The 25,862-nt window shown below is 34.3% G+C and overlaps 2 protein-coding genes across 5 annotated transcripts; both read right to left on the minus strand.

The window, feature by feature from the left end:
• Positions 1 to 266: 266 nt before the first annotated feature.
• On the minus strand, positions 267 to 9,892 carry LOC128188769 (potassium voltage-gated channel protein Shaw-like). 4 transcript variants are annotated; one of them, XM_052860036.1, is made up of 4 exons: positions 6,381 to 9,875; positions 4,429 to 5,350; positions 3,996 to 4,193; positions 267 to 584 (listed from the first exon to the last, which is right to left on the minus strand). In XM_052860036.1, the coding sequence occupies exons 1-4, from the start codon at positions 6,963 to 6,965 to the stop codon at positions 529 to 531; spliced, it is 1,761 nt and encodes a 586-aa protein (XP_052715996.1). In that variant the 5' UTR covers positions 6,966 to 9,875; the 3' UTR covers positions 267 to 528. The 4 variants fall into 4 exon arrangements, with proteins under 4 accessions (XP_052715996.1, XP_052715986.1, XP_052716010.1 ...); XM_052860026.1 differs by having other exon boundaries at positions 4,423 to 5,350; positions 6,381 to 9,874; XM_052860050.1 differs by lacking the exon at positions 3,996 to 4,193 and having other exon boundaries at positions 6,381 to 9,892.
• A 108-nt stretch (positions 9,893 to 10,000) lies between these two features.
• Positions 10,001 to 22,118, minus strand: LOC128188760 (glutathione hydrolase 1 proenzyme-like). Its single transcript, XM_052860014.1, has 14 exons — positions 22,067 to 22,118; positions 21,017 to 21,126; positions 20,100 to 20,363; positions 19,803 to 19,900; positions 18,771 to 18,887; positions 18,468 to 18,672; positions 17,263 to 17,423; positions 16,055 to 16,207; positions 15,070 to 15,203; positions 14,790 to 14,980; positions 14,441 to 14,528; positions 14,193 to 14,336; positions 11,373 to 11,486; positions 10,001 to 10,402 (listed from the first exon to the last, which is right to left on the minus strand). Exons 2-14 carry the CDS (start codon positions 21,052 to 21,054, stop codon positions 10,226 to 10,228), a joined length of 1,884 nt encoding a protein of 627 aa, XP_052715974.1. The 5' UTR covers positions 21,055 to 21,126; positions 22,067 to 22,118; the 3' UTR covers positions 10,001 to 10,225.
• Between the last annotated feature and the right edge of the window lie 3,744 nt (positions 22,119 to 25,862).

Genomic DNA, 25,862 nt, shown 5'->3' on the forward strand with positions numbered 1-25,862 from the left:
TTGATATTTATTAACTAAATCTTATTTGCATTCATGAACAAATAAAATGGTATTATAGATAGTGAGGCACACCATATGAAAGGCTAGTTATTTCTTTTAAATTTAACTTTTGTGGCATATGTATTGTAGGTTCTTTTATTTCTTTTCAACATAACACGAGTTATTCTTCTTTAAAAATATTCAAAATATTAATATTTATACCAGAAACACAAGTCAGAAATAGGCGATATATATAGAATGGGACATCAACTTGTTTCTTGAAATCATAACACAGTGAAATTGATTAATACACACTTTATTGACATCTTCATATCACAGACAGCGAATTAAACCCAGCACGTGAGTCACAAAGTAATGGAGTGATGATTCGGACATTGACAGTCAGTGATTCCACACTGAGATAATAATATCCTCAAATGACGTGAACTTTGTACTTTAGCACAGTCCCCCCGCTTCCGCCTGTCACCGACACGTGAGCAATGATTGAAACTCCACCAATCGACTACCTTCAATGGCGGCTCCCGCCAATCAAAACACGGTGATGGAACGTCGCTTGGCAGGTGTCAATCGCAGGGAACCAGTTCCTAAAACATCAGTTCAATACCATTCATGAATCAATTCAATCAAATACGTTCTGTCAAAGAATATACATGTAATATTGTTACTTTACACGGTGAAATGTCACATCTTAATAGAATGTAATAGTCTAAATGAAGTAAGATCACTAAACACCAAATTCTAACTATTTAGATATTATACAATAAAAAAACCCATAAGCCTATTGAGTATGCGTACAGGATTTTAGATTAATAGAATGTAATAGTCTAAATTAAGTAAGATCACTAAACACCAAATTCTAACTATTTAGATATTATACAATAAAAAAACCCATAAGCCTATTGAGTATGCGTACAGGATTTTAGATTAATAGAATGTAATAGTCTAAATTAAGTAAGATCACTAAACACCAAATTCTAAGTATTTAGATATTATACAATAAAAAAACCCATAAGCCTATTGAGTATGCGTACATGATTTTAGATTATTCATGCTGAGTTTTGTTTAGATTAAAGGACATCCTATATACTCGACTTTCCCAGATGTCAGATGAAAAGTTGTCATATTTAAATTGATATTCTTTTGCGTTTGAAATAGAATCGTGTTTGAAATGAAAACTTTCATAGAGTTCGGACATTAACGATCTGTAGGCATTATTAGCTCTGAAAACACTTTTCGGAAACACCTATAAATGCTTTCCGAATTCCCCGATAATGGCCAAAGTAAGACATCTTGAAAAACAATCAAATCCCGATGTGCTTTCGCGCTAGGTTCTCTTTGTAAACACGTGTAGTGGGATTGAGCGGGCTCTGCTTTCATCTCTGTCCATTCTATACAACAGAGCCAATGCTGTGTAGAACATCTAATAGTATTCTATTGTTTCTGAGGAGAGAACCGGTTCTGTATATATATATACATGCACTTTATCGCACTCAGAAATTAATGCCGCTCTATTGTTTATAGCTCTTGAGAACATATTGTTTCAAGATAATCATACATACGAGCTTGATGAAAGTTATAGGGCTCTAATTTGCGCAAGGAGGAATTCTATCACCCACGAACAAGTTACAGAACTATTTATGATTAATACCGGTAACGAACCAGTGAATCTCCTAAATATATATTTTCTTCGATGATATATCAACAATTATATCTCATCTTTAATCTTGTTTGCAATTTCTATTGAAAGAAAATAGAATTTCATAAAAATAGACTTTGCGTGACGTCACGAGACGAATGTTTCACTTTTTTGAAAATAAATCGAAATATCCTGGAGTTTAAGACATAATGTAAAAGATAGGCATTTGTTTTAGGGACGAACTGGTTGCTCACATAAACAATCCAAATAATTCAGTTAATGAATTTCGTTAGCGAGTTATGACAGGGCGGGATTGCACCCATCGCAACACCTTGCAGAAATATTCGATGCTTGTCTGGCAAATATCTATCTCACTCAATTAAAACTATTGTTTTATGTTCTGTCTTAACAAAAACGGATGTTCGATCGCTAATACCGGTATGTCTGACATTAATCTTTACCTATCCGTAAAAAATAGGACAGGAGGTGTTTCACAATATCAAAAAAATCAAATACTGGTAATATATTTTGGATAATTCAAGGGTGGAAAAAAACGAGAATAAAAAATAAAGTTTCGGCTATTAGCTTTGCAGAAAATTATACACATTACGATTTTAAAACAACTATTTATCGTTGCGTGTTCGGAAAGTATTTACCGATAGAGAATGAACGAATCGACAACTGAAAGAAACATGTTTTACACGAAACAATTCAGAACAAATTTTTATAGCGTGTCACTATTATCACAACAGTGGAAAGAAAATGAAATAATCAAATGAACATTGAATGTTACAATCAACCACACGGTGTTTTTCTATTACAAAGACAACTCACCCGCCGAAACGTGTTTGATTAGGACGAGAAATCCCGTCACGTGCTTACTAAATGTAATTTAGTGAGTGTTATTCAGTTATTTACTGCAGCTGGCAAAATGAGTGGACTTGATGATTTTAACGAACCATTTCAGTGATTAAATTTGTTGCTTTTGGTCGTTAAAATCAAGTCGTATATAGTAACCCTCCAGCTGACAGCATTCCGGACAAGACGGAAATTATGAACAAAGGTTCAGTAGAGGGACTAAGCCATTCCAATAAAAATTAGTTTTATTTTTGTTTTTAACGAGACAGTCCCTGTCTACAATACGCGGGCGCTTGTTTCCAACTTTCTTCACCATCTTGTAAACTTATTTAACAGCGAATTCCGTAAAGAATCTCTTTTCGTCAATTGCAATCATTTTTGCTTTCAGACGAAACGCAGTAGGGAATGTGTTTACAACCATCCACTTTTAGGGTAATTTATTTACAAAACCATATAAGACACTCTTATCTGTATTTACTTCTTTCTGCGTCCAAACATTGCTAGCCGCCTGGAAAGTCGTTTTACACAACGACCTAATTATCATTAAACTATGGGGTTTATTTCGTCACAAAAACAAGGGCTCTCAGTTTATTTCTATGCGGAATAATTTACTCAAACCCCTTTTATTTTGAAAATGGAAAATATAATATAAGCAAAATCTGCTTTCTTGATATTTTATATGGTGGAATCGAATCGAAATTTAGATAACTTTCTTTAATAAAATAATAATAATACTTTGTTTCGGAGTTACATTTTTTAAATACAGATTGAATTTATTTTATAACCAAACAAATTGATCTACTAAAATTCCCGGCTTTTGGAAAAATTTTGTTTTCAAAAGTTTTAAGGTACACCGTAGGCATGAAAATGCACGGAGTGTATACATGACTTGGGTTTATTTAATGGATGTTCGTTTTTTGGTGATATAAAAGGGGAGGTTGTTTGTTTCAATTCTCCCCTGCTTGCCGTCAACCGTCTCTGATCACTCAACGACTGCCGTAAACTGTTTCTCTTCCTGCCTCAGAATGCCGACAGGAATCCAAACAAGGTCTTATTTTGTGTCAAAGAAGCTTGAACCAAGGAAGCTAGTTGTAAAAGATTGATAAAAGAAATAATGGGATAATGGCCAATAAAGATCCTATGTGTAAGACAAGACCACCACGAAAATATTTTTTTTTCAAAGTAACTCACAACCAAGAAGCAGTAAAAAACCTCTATAGTTGTAAAACATTATGCTTATCCAGATTTCATATGAACTAAGTAAGACGTTTGGCTCATTTCAAATTAAATCAAATTAACCAAGAACCATTCCTTTTCGTGACATCCGTTTGAATTCAATGTACATGTTTAAGAAGTTAAGAGAAAAAAAAACCATCAAACAAACTAAAAACACTACATGCAATTTATCAACCTGTCATTCTGTATATGCACAGTTACCCATCCTGTGGAATCAAAATTTACGAAATGGAAGTGCCAATTCGCCGTTGATAAAAAAGCTTACCAGAGCGGTTCAGTCTGTGAATGGTCGGGGACGGGGCCTCCAGACTACTACAGCGCCGCCCCGGTATTTCCTTGATATCAGACAGTTTCCTTTTTTGTCCCGGGGACCCGGAACTGGCAGGTGACGTATTTCCGGGCGGGGTTTCGTTTGTAAATATAACACTAATACCAACTTGCTCTTTCATACTTTGAGGAGATTCTAGAAGTAGGAAAACTACACTTAGTATACTATACACTCTGTTATCAAATCATGAAGGAGTAGAAAGTTATCATGCAATTAAAATTAGTTACAGAGACATGTAATTAGAACAAAAGTTGAAAAGTCACATGCATTAGGAATGTTTGAATATCCTCTATTTTTTTTACAAACATACAGTACTCAGCCAGGAGGACAGGCGGGTAAAGGTGGGAGGAATAAATGAAGTTACCCGTACTATTGCAGCTGCCCAGGGCACTGTCGTTACTGTTCCGCCTGGACTCTTTACAACACTCCCCTCCTGCAGACCCGTTACTTTCCACCGGGGTCACTGTCCCAAACGAACTCTCTTTTAAAGCGTTGGCGGCGCCGACAAGAATATTCTTATTTTTCTTTGGCAATTTCATTTTGGCCTGTGCATGGGTGTAATATAGTGTAAAATTGCTCACAATGATGGGGACCGGAAGAGATAGCATCAAGAGACCACAAACCGCGCACGCGCATCCAATGATATAGCCGGTCATAGTTCTCGGCACGATATCACCGTAACCAAGTGTGGTCATGGTCTCCACGGCCCAGTAAAAACTGATTGGAATGTCTGAAAAGTCATTCTGGGTGTCCTCTTGGATTTGTTCTGCGAAGTAGATTAACACACCGAAAATTAGAACTCCAATGATGAGAACCAGGAACAACAGGAGCAACTCTTTGGCACTTGCTCTTATTGTATGTCCAATGACTTTAAGGCTGCTGAAATAACGTGTCAGTTTCAGGATACGGAAAATCCGAATGAAACGCATGGCATTTATGAAAATTCCTATATCTGTGGTCATAAAGGCAGGTGATATGCAATTCGCGATGATAAGAGAGTAAAATGGAATCACAGAAAACAGCTCAATCCAGTTGTAGAAGTCTTTGATGAACTTTGATTTGTTTGGACAAGATATAAATCGGACGGTCACTTCAAATGTAAAGAATACCATACACATATACTCCAGAACCTGAAACAGGACATGGGGACGGGTGTTCCGGACCTGCTCTACGATCGTCCGGGGTTCTCCGGAACTGTTACTGGAAATGTCGTAGCGGAACTTGGAGTGAGTTTCAAGACAGAACGATGCAATGGACAAAATGATGAAGAACACAGACACGATGGCAAATATCTGAAAATTATAAAAGAATAAAATTAATTGTTAACATACTATGAAATTAAGATGCCAGGGATGTGAAGTAGCCAAATTGGCTTTTGAGCCGTTGACCTCGTCACATAAACAAATCATTAGGATTAATACATGTATTACATTCACATAATTGGTAGATCTTCCAAAAAACCCTGACATCTTTATTTCTTAGCAGCATAATGAACAAACAGCTTTGCATTACAAAAGTATGCGCCACAAAAAGAGCTCCAGCTCATTAATAAACGGGTTAATGATGGAACCTTTGGAATCGGATGAGAGCAAAATGGCTGTGATTATTAAGTATTGAGACTAAACTTCAAAAGTTATCAACTATATTCTGATACGTTTGGTTGCTATGAGAACATTAAGGGTAACTATAACGTGTTCACAATGTTAGCTACAGTTCTTACGGTAATACCCCACAGTAATAAGGTCACAGAATTGGACATTAGAAATTATCATGTATTAATTTTTGAGTTTGTAAGAATTCCATTAGTTGTTGTTTTTTTTTTGGTCTAACGAGCATCGCGCAATTATCATTCCCTTCTAATAGTCATAATATTGAGATCTTACGTGCAACCATTTCATGCTGATGTAAAGAAAGCCACAATTAGTTCTTCTAAAATAAATAAACCGCTTAAGTATCATTTACAAAATCCAAAGGCATTAAAAGGCATTAAAAGATACATTAGAAATTATCTTTCATTTAATATCAATTTACAAGCATTTCTGTATAGAATTAAGTGTAATGAACATATCAAGACATATGAAAGCTTGGAAGAATTTAGAAGATAGACACTACATAATTACTTTGTCCTTCTTATTACGGAGAATATTCAACCGACTCAAATTGACATATTTAAGTCTGCAAAAGCTACTTTAAAAATTTAAGAAAAAAAGCGTTACATCAACAACAATTACCTAAATTGTAGAGAGTATTCAACCACGTCACGTAGCCTAATGCAATAAAATTTATTACTGAACCTAGTTTGATTATAGATGCCCTACTTACACGTGACAGTAGGTTTGTCCTTGGTGCGTCCACGATATTCCAGATCCGGATTTTCCACCTCTCCCAGGTTGACTTCTTGACCTCCACAAAGTCCTCCGAGATACCGAACCTCTCCCTCATCGCCGATTCCTCCTCGTCGTCACTCTCGCCCTCTGGGTCGTGGCCCTCGAACTCCGCCAGGGTCTGCTGGGCGTCTCTATGGGCCCGGTACGTGTTCCAGCAGCATGGTTCTATCTGGTTCTCGTCCAGGCCCCAATAAGCTAGTTCCTCCTCGAATGCAGGGCCGCATACGTCCATAGGGATATGCAGCTTCCCCGTGCGGTAATAGTTTAAGATCATGTGGAACATGCCGGAATGCCTGTCGAAGAAGAATTCTCCGGATACCGGGTCGAACTCCGGGGTGTTTCCGGTGGAGTCGGACAGCCATGACAGTCGGGTGTCAGGGATGCTCTTTAACGTCGTTTTGTAGGTTTCGAACCTGACTCCTCCGACATTGAGCACAATTTTGTTCTCGTTCCGCCTGGACTGCGGAATAGGTATGATGGACGTTTTGGGAGCAAAGATTGACCGTCTAAAGTTATCCATTAAATTAAATGAAGTCTAGTGAAGCGAAGCATCCGATACTAACAAGACACAGTTATCATACATGACTCGCTGCCACAGTGGAGTAATACGAGTTACGCGAATTGATGGATGGATGGTTCTCTACCAATGACGCGGAAGCCCGTGAATCCCCAGCAGATGCCCGATGCATATTAACACGAATATTGTCAATAGACGTCTCTCAGCATATACTAACATACCAATCACAGATGAAAACACTGGTACAACAATCCCACAGCGTGCACTCTGGGCAGTTCACACTCAAGATGGGAGTTGTTGAAAAAAACACCGCGAGTATATATTACAAGAATTGAAATGTTGGCATATCTTATAAACAGTTTATTCTGTTTAAATAAGGAGTCGGTTCAATGTAAGTAAAACTTTTCCTGTGATTCACAGAATCAGAGAGAGCTCGCTATATCCTCTGCCATCTGTTGTAGACAGGAGTACAGGAAATAAAAATAGATAGAACAACATGAAGACGTGTATAAGAACTCCATGAAGTCTCCTGTGTTTATAATATACACTAAGGTACAGGGTTCGATATTTTCCTTTTGATTACCAATACAGTTAAATGAATACACACAGAAGATGATTAGCTGATCGCACTTACACCCAATCACTATTCTGACGATAGAACTTAACTCATTAAGGATCCGCAGGAACAAAACAATGTGCACCTGCGTTTTCTGTAAATATTGTCCATTGGAATCCCGGGATCTTGAAAAAAACTTATTAATAATTTACTTTGATTAATGGCCAGTCTTATCTTCAACGATTACTTGTTTTATCTTTGATTTTTCAATTATGGGCCGATCGAGTGACGTCCCTGGAAGTTATTTGTTAGCAAAGCGGTTGTCATTTGTCCGCTGGTGTTTAAACAGAAGAAAAGATGCTCAAACAATCCCCGCGATCTCTTGATAGCTTTGGATTTCATCCTGACCACGTGGGAAAGCCATCAGGCGGCTGTGGAGAGACATGTTGCAGCTCGGGGGGGGGGGGGGGGGGGGCACACGGAGGAAGGCGGGTACAAATCGATTACCCTCCGGACTTCACGTCAGCTTGTTTGGCGGGAATTTCCACGATATCTTAGAATTATGTTTCCTGTAAAATTAACTGTTTGAAAACAATTACGCTGAGGAAATCACAATGTGCCTTTCGACAAGATAAGCTCGTGCCGAACTGATAAACGATATCTTTGAACTGGTTCTAACATATTAGTTTTGACATTTGGTTTAAATAACACAGAAAGAAGTCTGTCAATATAAAATCAGAGATACATGTACACGTAGCAAATTATCGAAAGGAAAAAAAACACCAAAACAAGACATTTACATGTGTGCATGTTGCTATCATAGTATTAATGTGTTTTTAATAAAATTTGATGCTTTAATTACAAGTCATTTTAATTTAATTGAATAGATTATTATGTGTAACACGTACGGGTATGTTTAATATTTCATTTATTCAACATAGTTGGATTATGGGTTATTTGTATGCGAATATATTATATATATATAACAAAAAAAGGATGTGGTTAGGTCACCCCACCCCTCAGGTTTTGAATATGCTTGAACATACGAGTGTAGAAAAGTTCGTGAGCCCAAGAAAATATAGATACATTTGGTAAAATCTTAAGTTATCAAAGCACAAATAATTATTGCTATGCAGTGAACAACGGTTTGAGAGAAGGTAATAAAATGTAAAATAATTGGCGCTGAATGGGTATGGGTCATTTACTATGAATTATATTTCTGAAAATTAGGCTAAAATTAATGACTATCACATGAACCTTTTCACTCAAACAACGCGTCTTGTGTTTTTAAAATATTCGAAACTCGACGTTACGTGACGACGTCACGTATCTGTGACCTCATTCATTTGTTGCAAGGAATGTCAAGGTCTTCTCTTTGGAGAAGATGTACTTTGATTGATATTTTAAATCATAAAAAATTAAAAATTGAAAATTTTTACTTTAGAGAATTCACACCAAAATCATCAGCGATGAAACTGTTAAAGAGGAGATAAGAAGACTAGATGATAACCGATATACGATTAGTTCACGGCTTGCGTAATTCAACTCGTCTGTCTGAAAGTTTACAAATACATGATTAAGCAACTGTGTATTTTTACAGGGCGGTTTCGTCGACAGCTAATACTGCCCCTGAATAAACTTCAACCCAAAGACAGGAACCGATTCTTAGGGAAGACTTTCAACCATCTCTAAAACGTCATTCTCGTCTGATGACGTTTTCACTCAAGGTCATGGTGGCCCCCCCTCTTGATTCGAGAGAGCAAGTGTAAGACGTGAATTATTGAAAAGCACCCACTTCCAGATTTTTGCGATTTATCCAATGATAAAGAGGCTTCATTGTATGGGGCACGTCATAGCTATCAACATACAATTCGGTCACTCCGGAGCAGGAAGCAGAGAAGATGAGTCCTGTATCCGCCATTACATATTCTGATTGATTATCAGTAAAGTACACATTGCGATAATCCCGTCTTTGATCGGAGTAATACTTTCATCATCGACAGACTAATCTTGTTTCTGAGGGAGGTGGTGCATGCGTGCAGGGCTGGGTTCGATTCTAAAATACCGGAAGTTTCATTGTTACTTTAGCTAGCGATAGCAATGACCTTGGAGCGATGTCGCACATGACTGTTGGTCATAATTAAGTATCAATAATTGTCTGTGTCTTGTCGTTGCTAGTTTAAACCATGCCTTAATAAAATTTTTGTTTCGGTGAATGCAATTAATTAAAGAAAAGGGGTCAAACCCAAGAAAAAACCCACCAAAATCCAACCGAAAAATTGGATTATAAAAATCTATACAAAAATACAAATTGATACAATAATTCACCTTTTAAAAGTTAAGATAGAAAACTATATTGTCATTAAAATTTGTACACTAATGTATGATAAATAATAAAAAGACGTTGAATTTTGTAAACTTGAAGACAATCTAACACCTTTCATTATGTTTTTATACTTTTTTTCTTTTTTATTAAAAACAGTTCGAAGTTTTATAATTTAATTCTCAAAGTAAAGGTATTTATGTATTTTTATGATATATGTTCAAATAAATCAATCAATTCTAGTAAAATACAATGCGTACAGTATGTCCAGTTCATTTCTATACCAATATCGGAATTATTATTATACAGAATATATTGCCTAGTAACGAAAGACATGTTTTATAAACATATTATAAACATCGAATAAAAATATTAATGGGATCATCAGATAAATTTAGTTTTCTGAACAAAGCTAGCACCACCCGGAAGTTTCCTTACGTCTGCAAATGCAGAAACCTGACCTGTAACCGGACATCGTTCAATTCCTTCAGCTACTGCCATGTATCTTTCTCTTTTCTTCGTTTTGTGCCCATATGTATCCTCAAGCTGTGACACGATGTCCTGTAAAACTCAAGGCTCTTAATAACCACGTATGGAGAAATAAACAAACATATTGTAGCCAAATAAATCACCTACATGTAAGCTTATCAATATACGAAATAAATTTTGATTGTAATTTTACAGATATAAATTTTACTTATTATTAAGGAAAAAAGATGAAATAAATGTTGTGATATGTTGTTAAGTGTTTCCTTCATCAAAGGTACTTAGTGACCTTATTGTGATGTCATTCAGGAATGAAGGATGCGAGTTCAACAAATGATGAATTAGCCATCCACTTTCGCTTTCAGTGTTTGAACTGTGATGAATTTGTTTAGTACATTGATTTTCCTTTACACCTCGCACTTAATAATATGTTTGCACTTTATAAAAAGTTGATAGTTTCGGAAACAGTTGCGTTATATTCACATATCTGTCAAACTTGCCTTATATATAATACTTTCTTCGAATTAAAATGCATTTAAACGAGAAAAATGGGGTGAAACATTTTGATTAATGATACAGAACGAATCTGTAGATGAGTTACTGGCGCCCTATCTTAGAGACAAACAGTTGAATCTTCCCTGGCTCATCTTTATACAACCTGCATTATGTATTTTGTGAGGGAGCAAGCATGAAGCCTTTGATAACCAGATAATGCGATCTGATTAATTCCTTTTCCCCTGTCTGTCGACTTCAATTTGTCATGGATACGCTTCTATTTTTCCTGCTATGTCATAAACATGCTAACCTGGATACCAAACATTAACTCGACTATGCTACAAACACAGTGAGAGCCATAATGCAACACGGCTCGGCGAAGTGTCGGATTCCAACCGCGAAGAATCGTTTGAGACATATTTTTGTTTGTCATTTTTATTTACGTCCGTGACTTTGTGTCGTTTATCATTTAAATCCTTTTTCTGGCAGTTCCACCAACGAAGAAAAAACAATGCTATTAATTATGAAAAAAGTATTCAACACACTGTACCTCTGGAAATCCAAACTCGTACATTAGAACATTTGGAGAAAGGTGATGATGAAATCGCTTTTTACGAATAGCCTCTTCGATGGATTCACCGAACAATAACACTCTTGCAGCAATCTAAAATAAAAAAAAATGAAACAGGATTATTTTCTTAAAATAAATTGCTATAATTGTGAGTACTTTGAATTTTGTAAATTCTCGGTTATTCGCAATGAAATCTATGATCAATATAGAGGGATAGGGCGTATGTTGGAGCCCCCGGCCGTCTCTCTTCGGGACATCTAGGTACTTTACGATATGAAAATGCTAATTTAGGCAGTTATTCTCTATTTATTAAGGCAGTTATATTTTTGAATTAATGCCTCTAAAAGCAGCTTTTGATATAGAAATAAATGCATATTATAATGTAGTACATCTTCACGAAAATTCGGAATTACAGAACGTTTCAAAATTCAAAATAATTTAGAAGAAAGCGGTTTTTGCTAGAATCCCAAAATATCATGAGAACTCTAAGATAATGATCTTCGGAAAAAGAAAGAAAAAGGCATTGGCAAATAAAATGTATAAATCAAACTGTCATCCAACGAAAAGTTGTGGCTTATTGCGGAAAGTTACGTTTTCCCATAAAAATATACTATTAACTTTATAACACAGTCCAAAGACATAAAAAATCTAGTGAAAACTTGCAATCGTTTAAATAAATCTGAAAAGTTCTGGCTGCGCAGACTTTTATGAAACAGATTTTTATGAAACTGTTACAATCAAAACTCGGATCCGATAGAGAAATAGAGCGGCATCAGATGATCTGATCTGATAAAAATCGTCTTTGAAGTTCCCAAGACGAGTCTGCAGCTAGATAATCCCGGCATAATCAGTGATCTAGGACAGAATATACATGCAAAGCTTGTTAAGCGCATTCACTGAGGTTTGTGTGCAGTTTCTGTAATTTTTCTTCTTAGGATCATTAGTATTATCAAAATAGATCAAGTTTGTCTTGACTGTAATATAAAACAACAAATGCGCTGTAGTACAATTCAATTAGATCTGGGGATTTGAGAAGTTTGTTGGCAAAATTTTCTCACTTGGTTTTAGCCTTTCTATGCAATGTATTAGATTTTGTGTACTCTTGTAAGCTTATTGTAAAATAATAAAATATTTTTTTGGTTACCGCCGAGTTATTCGATTAACCACACGACTTCATTAGGGTTATTTGTATTTTTTATCATCTTAATTATTTGTATGTTGGAATTTTTATGTCACTTACATGATTTGTATAAAGGTGCCAATGGGTATTATGGGTAACCTGAGAAGGAATATTTCATGTAATTGGAATTTTTTAACAAAGCAAAGTTTTCTAAAATTAAAGGGACTTGGACACGATTTGAGATCAAAAATTTTATTTTTATTTTTTATGTATAAAATGATTAACTTGTGCATTTTAAATGATTGACCAAAATATTAAATGTTAAAGTCAAGTTACAAGCGAGATACAGAGGTAAGAATTGATAGTTATGTAAACAAAGCTCGAGTCTTATAGTTGTTTACAAAAAATGTAATGTAGAATTTTACCATTTCTTAGACAAAGTGACATGTAAAAAACAATTAAAACTAATTCAATATCTTCATAAATACTATTATCAACAAAAGGAAGTTACATTTCATTAAAACTTACATCACTACAACACATATGTAAAAATGACAAAATTCGAGCTTTGTTTACAAAACAAAGAATTATGAACTCTGTATCTTGCTTACAACTTGATATTTAAGTTTCAAATATTATAAACCTCTATATTTATCAGTATAAACATTAAAAAATGGAAAAACAAACTTTGAAAAATTTTAAGTCAAATCATGTCCCAGTCCCTTTATGATTCATGAGATGACCAAGATTCAAACAAATAAAGAGTTGGTTGTTTATTATGGAGTGTAAAACGTTGCTTTATTAAAAAATCTTGTGATGTGTATTTGAAATCTTGTGATGTATATTCAAAATCTTATGATGTATGTTCGAAATCGTGTGATGCATATTGGAAATCTTGTAATGTATATTCGAAATATATTGTTGTATAAAGGAAATCTTATGATGTACATTGGAAATCTATTGATGTATATTCAAAATCTTGTGATATATATTCTATAATCTTGTGAGGTATACTCAAAATCTTGTGATATATATTCGAAATCTTGTGATGTTTATTCTATAATCTTGTTTTTTTTTATTCAAAATTATGTAATGTATATTCGAAATCTTATGATGTATATTCTATAGTCTTGTGATTTATATTAGAAATCTTGTGATGTACATGTATATTTGAAATCTTGTGATGTATGTTCGAAATCTTGTGATGTATTTTCAATATCTTGTGATATATGCTCTATATCTTGTTATGTATATTCTATAAATCTTGATATATGTTCTATAAATCTCGATATATGTGCAATAAATGCATTGTGGGTAATATTCTGTAGACTGGCAATTACTTCTGTCATGTGCAGCTTTTTTTCCGAGAACATAGTCTGCTGCCTTGCGTATACATAACAAGATCTTGAATATGCATCACAGAATTTTGAATATACATCACGAGATTTGGTACCTACATAACAAGATCTTGAATATACATCACAAAACTTTGAATATACATCACAAAAGTTTTTAATAAATCAACGTTTTACACGCCATAGTTTAGAGCCCCCTCCCCTAATAAATTCCCAAACAATTAGCATATCATATATAAAAGGTGCGATTTAAATTTACTACTTTTTGTTTCCGAGATTTGATTTAAGATTGATGTAAGAAATATCGGCGACAACAGTTGTTACCTGTGCCACGGTGGTGGTTATTCTGGTGCCACCGGCAGCGCCAGTAACGAGCCGTACTTTCCCGCTCTGATTATCAACAAATATGACGGGCGCCATGGATGATAAAGGCTGTTTTCCGGGTTTTACAGAATTTACTTCCGGTACCTATTGCAAAAACAAACAAGGTGCTGTGATATTGGTTTTTGCATCCATAATCTTCTTTTTTTCTCGTTTTATAAAAATAACAATATAACAAGGTCACAATCTACCTCTTCATTAGTTCGCTTGAGGGTAAAATCACACATCTCATTATTCCAAATTATGCCAGTTTTATTTGACATAAACAAGGAACCTAAACTGCAAAAAGCATAAATAAAAGTCTACTATAGTCAATAAAAGTCTAATATAGTAAATAAAAGTCTAATATAGTAAATTAGCAACATTTCAAATAGTTTGAATATAATACATAATCATCGGAATGAAAAACGTTAGATATACATGTACTACTTCATTTTAAATTACTTCAATGTTATATCATTATCTGCTTTTATCAGTTAATAACCTAATATTTACATAGTTTATAGAATCGTGAGATAGTTTTTGATGTCGTTGGCTTACTAATACTCTATGGTACTGGTCGCTGATAAAGCATCCCCTGTCTGTGACAGTACAGACACATGACTTGTCCCGTGCTCTTCCTGTGACATCATGGTATTGTTGGTATAGTAGTCTCCAGGATGCGTTTTGTTTCGGTCGACTAGAGCAGCTAGATCCTTTGCAAGTTTCTTTGAGACTAAACGATTGACTAGCTGTTAAAGGATCCAAAAGAAAAGAAAAACTAATTCACTTCACTTCAAGAGGAGTTATTACTAGTATTATAGGAAAAGAAATTTCTTACGTTTTTTACATCTGGCTCATAATCGCCATCTCCAAGTTTTGGTCGAAAGGAGTAAGCAAACTTGGTAGCTTCTATCATCAGATGGTAGGTTCCAGCTGGATTTGCGTCCATGATGCTTTTAGAAAGTTTCAGTTCTAATGGTAATGAAAAAATAAATAATGTCGGAAATAAAAGATATATTGATCAACCAATATTTATACTCGTATCATTTTTAAAATGGCGTCACGATATCCCTTACAGAAAAACGTAACTTGCCATCTGATTGGTTGAATCAAAGATTTTTTAAAGTTTATTCGTTGACAGATCTCTCGGTATTTTAAAATAATTTAATTCTGGTTGTAACGCACATTCTGATTGGCTATAAAATTATTTTATATTGTACAAATAATGTTGCCTACGTCATATTAAGAATAACGACAAAAACATATCAATTTGCCTAACGGTACGTTTGAAGTTTGTATAACTTGATTTCTTAAAAAGTCAAATGACTGTTTTTAACACGCAGTCAATAGCAAAAAAGTAATAAAATATATAAAGCAATGAATTTTTTTCAGTTTTAAACGATATAAAATGGTTTGAAAACGCTTTTTTTATACACCACTAGGCGGTTAAGAAAGCGTAAACTGCCCCAAACCGAACTATTTTAAGTCGTATAAAACTAAAAATTCTTTAATCAGATTGCAAGAGTTACTGGGGGAAAATTGTATATAAATGAATAATGATGAATCAAATGATGTTAACGACTGGTACATAGGATTGTTATTGACTCATTATAATGAATAATTGTTTCGTCAAAGGCCACTATCAATATGTATATTCTATAAGAAATATCTATGAGAAAGAAATGCAATGAAAAAGGTGTTCAAACTGCCATTATGCCGTCACAGGTTAATAACAGAGAAGAGCAATTGCAAAACCCATTTTATTTAATGACAGAGAGTTTTCAAGATTAAGGTGAAACAACGTCATTGATTGGCTTACTTACCTCGGAACAGATTCATCAGGAGCGCCAGCACGGGCCCACCGCTGGGGTCGGGGACGGTGTGAAGCGTCCACTGACCTAGATCTACGGACAGCGCCGAATCTTCTTTCGCGTGGTACGTCTCCAGATCCTCTCTGTCCCAGAATTTGAAGGATACTAGAAATGGATTTTTTTCATAGACAATTATACTGTTTCATATATTATTTATATAGTGCTATATAGACAATTTGTCAGTTTCGTACTTTGAACATCAAAGTCAGTCGTTCCATGAAACACAGACGTCAACTTGTACTTAAATTTTGTCCCGTAAGTTTTGTAAGTTAAATATGTCACCCATATATACATTGAGAATGAAGGTATAAGATATTACAAATCACGATCTCATTGCAACAAATTCATTTCAGAAACTATAGTCCATTTTTTGAATGGAATTATTCTGGATGAAACTAATGATGAGTCACATCTGTAAACTGGTTATCAATGATAGCTGTCGCCCACTAGTCACAAACGTCGTGATGATGCTTAATGTCAAGAACATTTAGACTCAACAGCAATCCATAGTTTGCTTGCACTGAATATTTTACAGGGTTATCAGATCTGCTTATTCAATGAAGTCTCATAAGGATAAAGTTTGCTTACTACTATTAATTCCTTGTATTACGCGAGTACTTAATTCCACAATCTATCCGGTTTGCATAAAATCGCGAGAATATAAAATCACGACCGAGGAACTTTTCTCCTTGTTTCTTATAGTTACCAACTCTCAGAAAATAATGGCGAGATTTTAAAATTGCGAGAGCTGCTTCTCGCGATTTTACGCGGAAATTAATTCCACGCGTTTAATTAGGAATATACATTATCTTATTATATATGGAATCATTTAATTTCGCGGGGTCCAATTTTCGTAGATTGTAGGTTTTTTGATTATTTGTAGGGATGTAATTTCATGTATGCATCGGTCTTCAGTGTCAGTAGGAAAACTCAATCTTTCATAATTAGTTTTCGTAGAGGATGTAAATTCGTGGGCGAGAGCTACCCACGAATACCATGAAAATTGAGCCACCACGAATTCTAATGATTCCACAGTAGTAGTTGTTACGACCTAGCTGGTGCTTTTTCATGTATTCAAATGAGCAGGATAGCTTTGGCCTAGTACTAATTGTACAAACTAACTAAGGACCTGTTCACGACCTGTCTGTAAACAGTCCTACCTTGATCGTTGATTTCCTTGACCACAATGTCAGTCAGGGAACTGTTATACAGATAATCCGGGCCTTTCTCGCCTATCATCTCCAGGAAGTCGGCCAATTTAGCGTTTCTGACCAAAGCTCCCTCTGACACTGGGTTCCCATCAGTGTCACAAAAAACCGAACTGTAGAAAGTCAGATTTCGTGAACAGAATCATCAAAGTTAATACAATCTTAACTAACATCTTTAAATCTTTATCTAAATAACCCTTTAATAATTTGTAAAAGTAATACCTGCGAATTAAATAAAGTTGGTACATGGTGAAAATAAATCCGTTTAACAATTTAAAGCTGCTTGGTCCGATTTTATATCAAATTTTATGCACGCTTTTAAACGATGGCTATGCTTAGTATATGTATAATAATAGACATTGCAGTAGTTTTACCCGTCAATTATGCCAAATTTCAATGAAGAAAAATACGTACAAAATTTGCTAACAAAACAAACGACATTAAAAGGTACCGCGTTATTTCGCCTCATGTTGAATTTCACCCCTGACGACGAGACGGGTAATGTTGTATTACGACATTGACATCGCTTTAAATAAAGGTCGAAATGATCAGACAAATTACAAATAAACATGTGTACGTTTTGTTCGCTAATATTTCCAAAGTCTGCTTTCTTTACAATCGATGCATAGCATGCGGGTTGAATAACCCCAATCATTCTGGGGACGAAACCAAGCGGTTTCCTTTTCTAAACATTCCCGTGATGCATTTTGGTTTGTTTTTTCGTTTGCCCAAAGAGAAATTATTTTTATTTACTTTGAATATTTCTAACTTTGAAAGGAGACTGATTCTGCGGGTGTAAATAGGAGAAAGTCCATAACTTTCTAAGATAAATGATTTGTATGGAAAAAAATTTGATACTGTAATTACAAATAAAATCGGACCAAGCAGCTTTAATTTATGGTTTTTAAACTTTCATAATTTCAAATAAAAAAAAACCCTGGTTTTGAACAAACTATTGCGATGCGTTTTAAATAACTTCAATATGCAAAAATCAAATAAAGATTGATTTTGTCATCTTTTAGAAATTGTTCAAATATATTAACGTGATGCAGTGTTTAAAATAAATATTCTAGCCAAATAACGCGTAAAAATTGAACTATAGTATTTTTCGAAAATATTTGTTGAGTAAAACAGCGATTTGTAAAGTAAATACTTACCATAGAGAAGGAAAATCTCTGAAATTTATTTGAAGATTGTCTTTTAGATATTTAATGGCTTTTGCGACACTGTTTGATATATGAAATCCATTTCTGGCAAAATGGACTGCTGGTTGGACGAGGTTTTTCCATGGAAGGCGGCCATATTTCCTGTGTAGTGTCCAGTAAGCCTTGATTTCACCAGGTATAGCGATGTACTTTGCGTCTAAAATTTGTCGTTGAGATTGAATTAATAAAATACATCTATGTATTCAATGCTACAACAGATTTTCAATGAAATGCATGTATAACCTACAGCATTACCAAAACAGCCCTCATGGTTGACATACATGTCTTTTTGAACGTTCTGTGGCGCCCTCTCTCGGCCACTTATGTACACAGATTTCTTTGACTCGGCATCGTAGTATACCATAAACAGACCTGTAACATTAAAACATAACGCAACAAAACTACAATAACAAAATGCACAAAGACATCACTTGAATATGATTACTTAGAATATATATAAAAATTAAATTAAATCGTAAAAAAATGGTGAGGTCAACTGCGCCATACATGTACATTCGCGCTTGAGTTGATGCCATTCAAGTATTGAAACAAGAAATTTTACAGCGTTAATTGACCTCAAATGGTTTAGTTAAAAGTAAACAGTTAGCGTCTCTTATAATGTTTGCTTTTTTTTCAATTTATAAATAAAAAGGTCATTAAAGGGAGGGTAATCTCGGAAATATGTCGAGAGACGCGATAGTCACGGTTAAGCTCCAGGGAGATACGTCCGCCTTCATCTTGTTATTTCTGTTTTGAGGATAAATGTCTTTCAGCATTGTTTTTTGTTCGAAATAATGTGACCCTTGATGGCCATTACAGACACGTTGATGAAAGAAGAGGTAGTGGGTTCGTTAACGCAGAGAGAGGCGTACAGTGTGTAAGGTTGTCAAAATAACCACTGTTTGTCTACCGTCTCAAGCCTTCCATTGATGCTATCACTGGTCATCAACAGAGCATGTGTAGGGGTATACACATGTTTAAGACGTACTTTCTCCCACATCGAAAGAAACATAACGTTTCCAGCGTTAACCCATGTTCTTTGAAGATATATTAATAAATACGTAACAGTTAGGGGACGAGTAGATAAATCCTCCGGAGGAATTTAACAAAATTGTAGATCAGATTTATGTGTTTTATTCAATCCGGGTAAATAGATTTGTAAGAGATGTTGTAATCTAGTTATTTTACGCATCAAATTAGAAATTAAAAAGTTCAACAGGGATCACTCTGTAAGTAAGTAAATGCAAAGCAGGGACACAATAACTTCAGAAGGTAGAAGATGCATACCCCCGCCAACTCCCATACTGTGAGGTGTCAAGACGCCATTACAAAAAAGTGTTGCTACGGCAGCATCTGCAGCAGAACCGCCTTTCAAAAGAAAGTCTCTGAAACAGACGAAAGGTGTGATATCTCTGCACAAACACTCACCAAATCGGGTGTTTATTTTTTATTTAAAAGTCATAATGTTATTCAATTTTTCATTTACCTTGTGGCAGTAAATACAAAATTTACCAGACAAATCATTTTTGCATAAACTGCTGTTCAATTAAAATTATTGCAACATTACAAGAGGAAAACTCTGACCTGCCGATGTTTGAGCAGGCCACGTTGTCACTGACCACTGCCCCCGTGTTGACGTGCACCTCGTCCGCCCCTCGCGCTTCCCCCGGCGCCATCATGGTAGTTGTCTCTTGGTCACCATTATCATCCGGGTCTTTGGTCGCCAGGTATATGACAACAATGTAAGCGACCAACACATTGAGTATTAAGAATCCTATGAATTTTTTGGAGTAACAGATACCCGATTTTTTATTGGAAACCCGTTCATGTGACTCCTCTGCAATGATTCTGTAAGTAAAGGTTCCCGCGCTATAAACCCCTTATCCATATCTGTACACTCTGTAATTCATATACCTTTGTATCATTTTCCGGTATATCATATTGGTAAACTGTTGTTTAAATTAATAAAAATCAAAATTGAGTAAGACACACAAATTTTGAAAAAATATTTTGTTGGCACATTACCCGTAATAAGATGTTACATTGAGCACGATTTGTTTATCTTTTTACAAACCATTCTGAAGAATGATTTTGTTAGTAAATAGTAATATGATCAAAAGAATCTACATCTCGAGCAATCTTGAACATTCTTGAACACAAACGCCCCGCCCTAAACACAATACTTTTTAAAATCAATTCATACAAATAAACTAACATTATTAGAAAGCTCACTCACGCTCTCTTCTCTAACCTTGTGCTCATAAAATTTTGAGAAGAAAAATTAACGTATAATTATGATATTTGTATAGCTTATTCTAATAGCGTTTCATTAAAAACTCTTGACATCTCAGAAATGGCTTATGTCGCGTTTATATTATAGATATAACATGCGTTCTCTATAGATCACGGACAAACACGTGTTAAACTCACCAGCGCTTGACATCTTAAAGCTGTGCGAATAATGACAGAAGTCATCTTCAACAAAAGAAAAAAAAACTTACTGATTCTCCGGGTCCAGATTTTTTGCATTAGCTGCCATTGTGTGTCGACTCTACGCTTGGATGGTACGCTTTCACACACCAGCAGTGGACAGGTCGAGATTCTCCTACACCTGACAAAGTAACAAACACCGGTAGTACCTTAAAATATGGAAGTCACGTCTAGGATTCTTAATCCTCATTGATCCTCATGAGTTTGCATAATTATTTGCATGACCAAAAAAAAAAAAAAACAACTAAAAGACGACTTTAAATGTTTTATATTTCTTCGCTCAGAAAATGTCTAGATTTTCAGACCGGAAATTGCTTCAGTTCTGGTCAAACAAACAGCTGATTTTTATTGTACGTACACCTGTTTTTAAATAAAAATCTAGAATTGACAATGGCGACAAAGTTATATCTCAAGTACTTAAACTGAACAATAAATTCTTCTGATATATGGTCAACTGGATATTTATTTTTATCACGAATACTTTCAAACGTAATATGTTGAATTGAAAGCAATCCCTACAGAAACCACCAATGATAAAATACATGTATATTTATGCAAAATCGGTCATAGCATTCTAAAACTATTATACAAATGCAAGGTTTTACCGTAGCCGTTACATATTATTTGATTGCTACGAGAATTCAAAGATCAAGGCAATACATAAAGTTTTCTTCAACGACATTGTTATAGATTTTTGTGGCTCTCCATCTTATTACTTGCCTATACAATTACGATTTTAAAACCCTAATCTTTTTTGGTTGTGCATTTTGTCAAAATTTGCGGTTACATACGACTTTTAAAGTGACAAAAATGTTTTTAGTAGTTAAATACGAACTTCTTGATTGCATGCTTATACCATAAGCATCATGATGAAATGTTAAAATACACAGATGATATGATTCAATTTAAAATGGAATTGCAATAACTCTCCATTCAAAACAAAAAAAAATAACTTATTTTCATAGTAAAAAAAATATGCATGAAGTGGTAGGCAACTTATATATATTTCTATTACCGCTGTAGAACGTTTTTTTTGGTTGTAGTTACAATAAGTGTCTTACCTGGCCGTGCTCCGTGGTCAGTAGTACTGGGAACTTGTCGGACACGCGAAGGGTCGTTATCCTTGTACCTATAAATCGTGGTTAATTTGACACTTGCAACTGGTACATCCAGAGTTTCGCCTTGCGAACGGTGTGGCGTTTTACGAGTAAGGATCCATAAGTAATTGTTTCATATGTTTTATCAATGAACCTTGCCATTGTATACAATGCTTGTTTTACTGAATGTAAGAGCAACAACGTTGCTTAATAAGAATATTATATTTTGTCGCACTTGTTATAAAATTAAGTGGGGTTTTTTTTCGTTAAAATCATTGTTTATTTTTGCCTCTTTTTTTATTGGTTCAGGTTTTTTTTTTATATATTTCTTCAATATGTTTTGAGCACATATATATTTCTCTCATTTTTGTCTGTTGTTAGCACTATTTAAATAATAAATAGTAGTAATGTCATGTCATAAATTTTGAATTTACAACGGGTGGATGTAAATACAAAATTAGTTGTCATATTGTAAATTTTCTATTTACGCCCACCCAGTAAATTCAAAACTGACAACATGACAGTAATCTGATTTTGTGGCATTAGACCCAAACCAGAAGTACGTTTAAGCGGCACCTTGCGGCCGGTATTCTAATCGCAAGACCATCTTAATATAATTCACTTACAATGTACGTAGTACTCTAGATACAGGACCAGTCTCTCAGATCGCCGATTGTGGTTTCTGACAGAAAACTAAGATATGTATTGGAAATATCGGTAAAATCGTACATATGGAACGAACACAGCTGTTTATAAAACATTTTGACAGAGTGATTTGAAACAATATTAAAATTTTTTGGGGGGATCAATTAATGTAAAATAAATAGTTTACAAATACATACATGAACAATGAAAAATAGCATTTAAATATATTAAGAATATCGAGACTCATTTAATATGGCATTCATTACAAATTACGACGTAGAGATGATTAAACCATCGTGTCTTAAGTACCGAATAATAGTAGCAGGTAGATTTATAATTTTTGAAAACTGAAAATTCCCCGAATTTATTCAATAGAATAAACACAATATAGCACATCGAAAAAAAAAAAACAAAAACAAAACCCCTCCAAAAAAAACCAAAAAAAAAAAAAAAACCAAAAAAAAAAAAAAAAACAAAAACCAAAAACCAAAAAAAAAAAAAAATGGCACAAATTAATTCGTTTTGATCTTGTTTTCATTGTTCATTTGGTTTTATTTTTATTGACAAAAAAGTACAAAAAAGATTACAGGTGCATACATCTTATACTGCAGAAAGTCATTTATAATGAATGTACTAATGTTAAGTCAATTCAACCCATATAGTATACTATATATTATGTAATGTCCTTGCATACATGTACATACTGGTACACTACTTGTAAGAGGTAGATAGAGCTAGTGAGGAAGGGATGCAATGATCAATATATAACGTGAAAAAAAAACTAAGTGTCCTTGCTACACCTTACTTGATAACACTACTGAATGTCTAACAAATGAAGAAAAAATGGAGCCAAACGTAATCCATTGGTTGTTTATTAATAACTGTCGCCTCCCTTATGCTGAACGAGCCTCAGGACACCGTTGATCCTTTTTACGGCCTGTGTCCAACGAACGTCAACGTTCGCGTTCGCCTCGCGTAGGTTGACAATGTTTTCCTCGGGGTGTTAATTTCAACCGTTACCTAAACAGGCACTAATTATACAATGCTACTTCACTTCTAGCGGGCACTTTTTTGACGGTGTCCGTTCCTAGTTTTGAACATGCTCATTTTCTTCCATACTGAACGTATTTGTCGAACAAGACATGAAGATTTTGCCATCCGTTGGTGGTTGGGGGTTTGTCAGCGTTATTCGGCGATGTTTGATTTAGCCTTTATCTCCAAGTCGTCGTTTTGCCAACCAAAGACTACATCTCCAATCCTGACGTATAGTTTTTCTACAAGTTGGAAACTGTGTGAAAAGAAATGAAAGGCTAGTGCGAAAATTAACATATGCATAGTAAAAAGGTAAACATTAAAGGAAATGGGGGGGGGGGGGGGGAATCACTTTATTGTTTGTGTTCATGTATTTTTTTTTTCGTATAAAGGTTAACATTTATATTGGGTTCGGTGTAGTTCATCGACTGTTTACTGAAACAAAAATATCAAGACGACAATAAATTTTAAGTAAATGAGTCTGGTTCATCAATAAATCACTGTTGTTATAAGACGACACGTGTAGTTTCAAAAATACCTCTAGAAAACACCAAAAAGCCCTTGAAAATAATAAATTTTGTAAACATTAGTGATACATTTTGCAGGTATTGTGCATAAAAAGCTGATGCATATAAATTTCAAATTTATCAAACATTTTCTTGGTAATGATCGATTCTCATTTTAATTATCATTTGGATATTTCTGTCTTATTACATGTTGCTAATAAACCTTTTTGTGCCATTTGGCCCAGCATTTGAATGAAAATTGTTAAATACTGACTTTTAAACAATAAATTAGTCAAGAGAAGTTTATTTTCGGGGTGTGTAAAACGAGAGCTGAATGATTATAATCTAACGTTAAGAAGGCAACGTATGTGATTGATTGATTGCTGGCGGAGGAGGAGGGGTTTACTACAACAGTATTTAATTAATATTTTTAATGTTTAAGTTTGACCATCATTTTAAAGGTCTTCTATATCAATTAGTACATATGTGTAATAGTTATTATATAGAGTTTACATAATCTCATACATAAATGATTTCCCAAACATTTTTGACACTTTTAAAATAAAAAATTTGATTAGATATGTTTAATTATATGCTCATATTAAACATAATATACTTTTTATCGCCTTCATTTCATTTAGTGTGTAGTGTTTATTCATTTAAACTAATTTACGAAATAACGGCCCAAGAACCTCAAGATAGACAACTTAAGAAAATTGAAATGAATTCACTTTGTAATTTCTTGAAATAAACTTTAAAAATTAACTAAAAATACATACGTGTAGGCAGAGAAGAAAGAAGTACGTTAATAAATCGTGTAAAATACATATATAAGGACGGATAAGACATTGAAAAAACCTCGGGTTTTTGTTGTTGTAAAACTCGTTCAAAACAATTTATAATTAGCCCAACATCGATATGAATCCCTTAAATATGCTCAATATTGAATATATATTAATCTTATCCGGTGTATTTGTATAAAAACCTCCAAGAAAGCGTCAATGAGGCAGAACCCCGATGCCATTTATTCTAAAGAATAGGCCTGTGCACCGTATTTTTGTAATTAACAAATTAAGGTCTAATTGATAATGAACCTATATCAATCAACAAAAACTTGGAGTGATGACACACTATACATTAAAGATAGTATTTTGCATCCTAACAATTTAACGTTTTAGGAAAATAATAAAAGTCCGTAAATTTGAGGCAAAAAAGCATTTATCATTTTAAGGATATTTGTTGTGACTGATATGTCTCAGTGGTTAGAGAACCAGATCTAAGGTTACCTCATAGGACAAGGCTTTTAGGTTAAAACTTGAGGCAATAATTTTTTTTATCATTTGTTGAACTATTCAAATTGAATATATCTAAAAATTGTTTCTTTTACAGAGGTGTATTGTGAAATTATAAAAAATTTAAAAAGGAAAAAAATAAAATTAAAATTGAATTTAAAATTGTATTTAGAAATTCTATATTGTTCATGTACATACTCTGGGCCAAATTTCACTGGTTGCTGATGACACTTCAAAATAGATGATATTTTAAAATTGTATTTAGAAATTCTATATTGTTCATGT

Source organism: Crassostrea angulata, chromosome 1 (assembly GCF_025612915.1).
Source record: "Crassostrea angulata isolate pt1a10 chromosome 1, ASM2561291v2, whole genome shotgun sequence".
Taxonomy (NCBI): domain Eukaryota; kingdom Metazoa; phylum Mollusca; class Bivalvia; order Ostreida; family Ostreidae; genus Magallana; species Magallana angulata.

What these genes read in the sequence shown, in the direction of transcription:
- LOC128188769 (XM_052860026.1), bottom strand. Translation starts at nt 6,965, where the DNA reads ATGGATAACTTTAGACGGTCAATCTTTGCTCCCAAAACGTCCATCATA. An exon ending in GGACAAACCTACTGTCACGT is followed by an intron (nt 5,351 to 6,380) that starts GTAAGTAGGGCA and finishes TATAATTTTCAG; the next exon opens with ATATTTGCCATCGTGTCTGT. An exon ending in GGGCAGCTGCAATAGTACGG is followed by an intron (nt 4,194 to 4,422) that starts GTAACTTCATTT and finishes TCCTACTTCTAG; the next exon opens with AATCTCCTCAAAGTATGAAA.
- LOC128188760 (XM_052860014.1), bottom strand. Translation starts at nt 21,054, where the DNA reads ATGGCAGCTAATGCAAAAAATCTGGACCCGGAGAATCA. An exon ending in AGAGATTTTCCTTCTCTATG is followed by an intron (nt 17,424 to 18,467) that starts GTAAGTATTTAC and finishes GACTTTCTACAG; the next exon opens with TTCGGTTTTTTGTGACACTG. An exon ending in TCAAGCGAACTAATGAAGAG is followed by an intron (nt 14,337 to 14,440) that starts GTAGATTGTGAC and finishes TTTTTGCAATAG; the next exon opens with GTACCGGAAGTAAATTCTGT.